We start from the raw sequence: 5,068 nt of genomic DNA on the forward strand, positions 1-5,068 counted from the left end.
AGAATGGTAAAAGTGGCTTAATAAATATTGGCACAATAACCAGCGCAATAGATGTTTTAATTTGCTTTGAGTGTTTATAAGTGGGTTATGACTTTGGCCAGATAAACGATGAGAAAGAAAGAGTGTTATATTCCGGGAGGAATATCGCAAGCTGATGACGTCTATTGGTGATACATGGTCTTAACGTGACTTGCACCGACTCTGAAAAGAAGGGAAGCAGTCTGATTCATGAATAAAAATCCGAGTGCAAGTGTACAACAAACAATAGTCCATAAAAAAGCTAAGATGTAGACAAATGTTTACAAAGACATCTGTTGCTATGTGTATTTCAAACAGTGTTTGCGAAGATTTCTGATAATTGCATATATATAATAGCGTGGAACGGTGGCAAGTTGAACGGCACCAGAATCTCAGCGACGCCTCAGTGAATTGCCGTGAGGAAGATTTTATCAGATTCAGTTCTAAACCTGGACCAGATCGTGCACAACACTCAACCAAACTGCAATAGGTATGTGAGAGGCAGCAAAGTTAGGTTTTCTACAATCTAACAGGCGCTTCTGTCTTACCACAGGGTAGGAGATAGAAAGATAGGTTTTGTGTTTTTGAAGGATACACAATATATAATTTTCTAACTTTTTATTTCTCTACTATCATGTCAGAGTGCTCATCAAATCGAGTTAATTTATTCATTGGGAGATTTAAACGTGAATTTTGCTTTCTGCTTTTAAACTTTTTATATTCACTTTACAGATTAAGAATGTCTAACAAAGCGACGATAGCATTTATGGTTGTGTATGGGATCATAATGCATTGCAGTGTCTACTGTTCACCGACTGGAGTGAAGTACCCAGGACTTAGGTAGGTAACGGTTCCTGTCATTCAGTGGCGCTCAGTTTTCCTTCACAACCTTCTGATTTGGATCTTTTCTTTGTTACCACCTAGTTACTTTGCATTGTATTATCTCCCTTATTTGCCTTGCTCTCTTCTCTCGTTTAAGTTATTGCTTCCAGTGGGTAGGTCCATGTGGAGACTTTTACTTGTTGACAGCGAGTGATGCGAGCGCGATCCCGAGCGCCCCGCTCCGGCGATGCCTCTTGATTTTTATCTCCTAGTCTTGATTTCGCAGCGTGGGAGATAGGAAGGGATGAGAGAGGGAGAGGAGCAGAGAGCGAGCGAGAGAGAGAGCCATTGAAAATTATATTTAGAAAAATAGAGGAATTTAAGGCACCGGGAGGGAGTCGAGCGAGATGTGGAATTAAAATAGAAAGAGCCGGGAGCCGGAAACATGGACAAGTTAAATGGGAACTCGAAAGAGCAAAGGGAAGATGTAAAAGACCCAGCCGAGGGCAGAGCCACAATGCTGCGCCAGTTGCTTATTATTCCTTCACAAATGTGCTGAAGGACTTGGAGCAAAAGCTTTGGAGGTGGTAGGATTTTGCTATTTTTTTCTCCAAAAAGCGTATTTTATGCTGGTTTGGAATTCTCCGTGAGACGTTCAAGAATAATCCGAGCCTATTAGAAAGATCGCAGCAAGGGAGCGGTTCTCGAACAGTGTCGAAGATGGTATGTCAAGGCTTGTTTATTTGGGGGTGAAAAACTATAGCAGGCTTGGAGTATTTTCATTTTAATGAATGAAAAGTAAAAGAGAGAATCGTGTGATTAGCATTAATACTGGAGAGAAATTACATATGGCCGTGGATTGACTGGACGGCACAGGAAGTCGAGTTGTATGGATGTATGGTTCGTGTGATGGAGTTGAGTGGTTGGCAAAATGAATGTAGAGACTGAGCCTAATGGAAGTCCCAAGAGAGTCGCTGTGAAATCGCGTCAATTACTGTCATGGGGCGAGTAGGAGGAGGAAGAGGCTACTGTTAAAAACGCGGGGCTGCTGCATAAGATCAGGAGCGCTTATTAATGTATGAGCTATAGTCTTTACAAAACTATACTCAATAACCAGTCCGATCCTTGCCGAAATTTAAAAAACCGATGTAAGTCTTCTGTTTCTCCGACGAAACGTTCTTCAGGCTTGAAGGTACATTTGCTATTTTTTTTTAGTAATGCTGTGATTTTCTTATAGATTTTTGACATTTAAAAACATATAGAGGGTTTTGCCTCTTTCGGAGTACGTTGGGAAGTTGCAATTTGGAAATATATTTGCTCGTTGGTAAACGACAAAGCGGTTGGTGTATTGGATCAGCAGGGCACCTTAAATACTCGGAGAAATGTTCACACGTTCCCAGTAAACCGGGAGGGACCCAGAACTCATTTCAGTTGTCAAAAAGTTGCTCTTGTAATCATCCGAGAGTTACAAATGTCAGTATTACTGGCGCGGCTACTGGAAATAGCGCGTAATAGCTAAAATGCCGAACTTTATGCTTAGAAACCATTTCATTGGGTAGATTTGTGCGTGGAGAGTGAAGGTAACTGGAATTACAGCACTGTTTAAAGTTTGATGTTCGATCTATCGTATCCTGAGCATGGCGGGTCTAACATTAGGAATACATCATTGTTAGTTGGTCCTGTGCATCATTTTGCTCCTATAAGGATTGGCTTGCAAATGATATTGTCCCCAACACCCAGAGATAATTTATCATTCTGATCAACAGCTTCTAATGTCAGATGTTTAAGTCAAGGATGACAGTGATGAGTTTGTCAACAGTTTTAACGATTACTGACAGTACAAATTATTTTTTTTTCCTGATCGTTATTCCTATAAATAAACTCCTGGGGTAAATAAGAAGAATAGTACCGATTTTACATTAGTTCTTTTCATAAGAGTATGGATCGGTTAAAGTATCGAAATCTGGCCTACGCTCCATATGATACCCGACGCTACCTTGTGGGGGAAACAAACGTGAACATTTTGAACTTCATTTCTCGTCACCACAAGAGGTACGAAATAGATCTGTTTGAATTATTCACGTTCTGTACAGACCACGACCCCCCACCCCCCCCTGAGAATAGGGCAGTGTACAATACCAGAAAGATTCCTGTAGCGTACGTGGATTTCGATTTACAGGGTTATGAATTACTTATGGGAACGGAGAACGTCAGAACAAGTTGGGCAGCACTTGTTAGTTTGCTCACGTCTGATGTGGGTCTCGGTAGACTCTTACATCAATGCTTTAATCTCAATACTAAGCAGAGCTCATCTACGGCTATGAAAAAGAAGTAAATCACAAGCAGAGAACAAAAGGAAAACAAATGAATGTTCATCACCAAGCACTTCGATGTCAGTTCATGATTTTACCAACTGGTGCGTGTAGATCTTAATCTTTTTGTTCCTTCCTAGGGTTGAAGATGAGGCGTATGACGAAGAGGGAAACTCACTACCGGGTTTGACTTACGAAACTGATCGAAACGGCATCCGAATTCCTTCATCCGTGATTGATGATGTGAACACGTTATACTATCCGCCAGAGAAAAGGTGACTTAGTTTATATTTGTGCGCAAACATCCCGAAGTGCTATCTCGACCTTTGATCGAAAGCGTTGTATCGGAGTTTAAAACAATATTTTTGTATATTTAATTATCAAATATTGATTTTAAAATAAGGAGACCTTTAAAAAAATTCGAATGATTAAAGAAGCCCTGTATGGGTTTTGTGTCAGCGAGTTAGCACATAATGTGATTTTTAAAAAAAGCTTAAATTTATGTTAATCAATTCAATAATTAAGATGCCAGACCCGTTCATCAAGAAAGCTCTGCAATGTCGAACAATTCAAAAATCTTCCAATAGCTAGCGGTATTTATCTTAGATAATACAAATCGGGGTTTTAGTGGCATTATCAGCGAATCCTAAATCTATTTTGAACAAAGAATTAATTTAGATGGATCACTGATGTTTTCTTGTACGTGGCCTTTGTGTATCTCAGAACAGAAAGACACGCTGATGCGATATTTAATCAACGCCTAAGGTCATTGTTGGCGCAGGAAGTAACAAGGGAATTCGTTCACTCGCTCATCCCTTCAAAGCGCGATGGGTAAGTTTTTAGCACTTGCAAATAATTTTTAAAATTGCGACGTCCCAATGCTGTTTTTTAAATTTCTTTCTCATACTCTATTTTAGATGGCCTTGCTGCTTCATCGCATCCATCTTCTTTATTCCTTTTCTTTATTAATTTTCTCTGCTCCATTCCCTATTGTCTCGTTCAATCTGGTAAAGCCATATTGGGTACCCCTGGGAATGGGACTGTTTACATTAGTTATGAAGATCCAGGATATCACTGTTCATGAACTCAGCATGCCGTATTCTGTGCTTGGTGTTTGGTGAACTCCCCAACAAGTAGCAGTGCCTTCAAATTGAAGTAAATATGAATCACATTCACCTTCCAAATAACAGTCTCCGTTCATCGCGTTGCTCGACATTTCAAGAGACAAGTTAGTGAGGACTCTACTGTTTAGTGTCCATGGGAATGGCGCGAGTTTAGTGCATAGAGTTGTACATATATGTAAAGTGTCCTGGAGTTTGATTGTATTTTTCATCTGCAGTGGCAGCAGTGTTGAGAAGAATACAGAACCCCTGTCAAAGCGACATTCCGATGGCATCTTTACCGACAGCTACAGCCGTTACAGGAAACAGATGGCTGTCAAGAAATACCTGGCAGCCGTCCTGGGGAAAAGGTATAAACAAAGGGTTAAAAATAAAGGACGCCGAGTATTCTATTTGTAGCGATGAGTGACCACCCACCCTGTGTATACAGCCCTATCCAAGATTCGTTTCAAACGACTGAATAATCATCGCTCCTCTGTTATTTAAACATGTATTTATGTATGAAGTAAAGCCATTAAAACGAATATTTTGATAAAAATATTGTTTTTTGTAAAACACTATAGAACGCACAAATCTACTTTGTGGACGATTCATTTTTGGGTTATATATTACAGAGCAATTCATACAAAGTGTGCACAAGAACAATATCCGTCTGAGCGGCTGGTTTTATATGAAATACATAGCTATAGTCGGTGTAGGTATGTTGGGATATTGTTTCTGTTTATGTGTGCATATACTGTATTCAAAATAAAATTAAAAGGATAGTGTTTTTCATCCACAACAGCCCTGAAGATA

The 5,068-nt window shown here is 39.8% G+C and overlaps 1 protein-coding gene across 2 annotated transcripts; it reads left to right on the forward strand.

Annotated features, from left to right (window-relative positions):
• Nucleotides 1-754: 754 nt before the first annotated feature.
• adcyap1b (adenylate cyclase activating polypeptide 1b) lies at nt 755-4,672 on the forward strand. 2 transcript variants are annotated; one of them, XM_070876060.1, is made up of 4 exons: nt 755-858; nt 3,293-3,427; nt 3,876-3,983; nt 4,492-4,672. In XM_070876060.1, the coding sequence occupies exons 1-4, from the start codon at nt 758-760 to the stop codon at nt 4,670-4,672; spliced, it is 525 nt and encodes a 174-aa protein (XP_070732161.1). In that variant the 5' UTR covers nt 755-757. The 2 variants fall into 2 exon arrangements, with proteins under 2 accessions (XP_070732161.1, XP_070732155.1); XM_070876054.1 differs by lacking the exon at nt 3,876-3,983 and having other exon boundaries at nt 758-858.
• Nucleotides 4,673-5,068: the final 396 nt, after the last annotated feature.

The sequence above is a fragment of the Pristiophorus japonicus genome, chromosome 1 (genome assembly GCF_044704955.1).
Source record: "Pristiophorus japonicus isolate sPriJap1 chromosome 1, sPriJap1.hap1, whole genome shotgun sequence".
NCBI lineage: Eukaryota > Metazoa > Chordata > Chondrichthyes > Pristiophoridae > Pristiophorus > Pristiophorus japonicus.

What these genes read in the sequence shown, in the direction of transcription:
- adcyap1b (XM_070876060.1), top strand. Translation starts at nt 758, where the DNA reads ATGTCTAACAAAGCGACGATAGCATTTATGGTTGTGTATGGGATCATA. An exon ending in GTGAAGTACCCAGGACTTAG is followed by an intron (nt 859 to 3,292) that starts GTAGGTAACGGT and finishes GTTCCTTCCTAG; the next exon opens with GGTTGAAGATGAGGCGTATG. An exon ending in TACTATCCGCCAGAGAAAAG is followed by an intron (nt 3,428 to 3,875) that starts GTGACTTAGTTT and finishes TGTGTATCTCAG; the next exon opens with AACAGAAAGACACGCTGATG.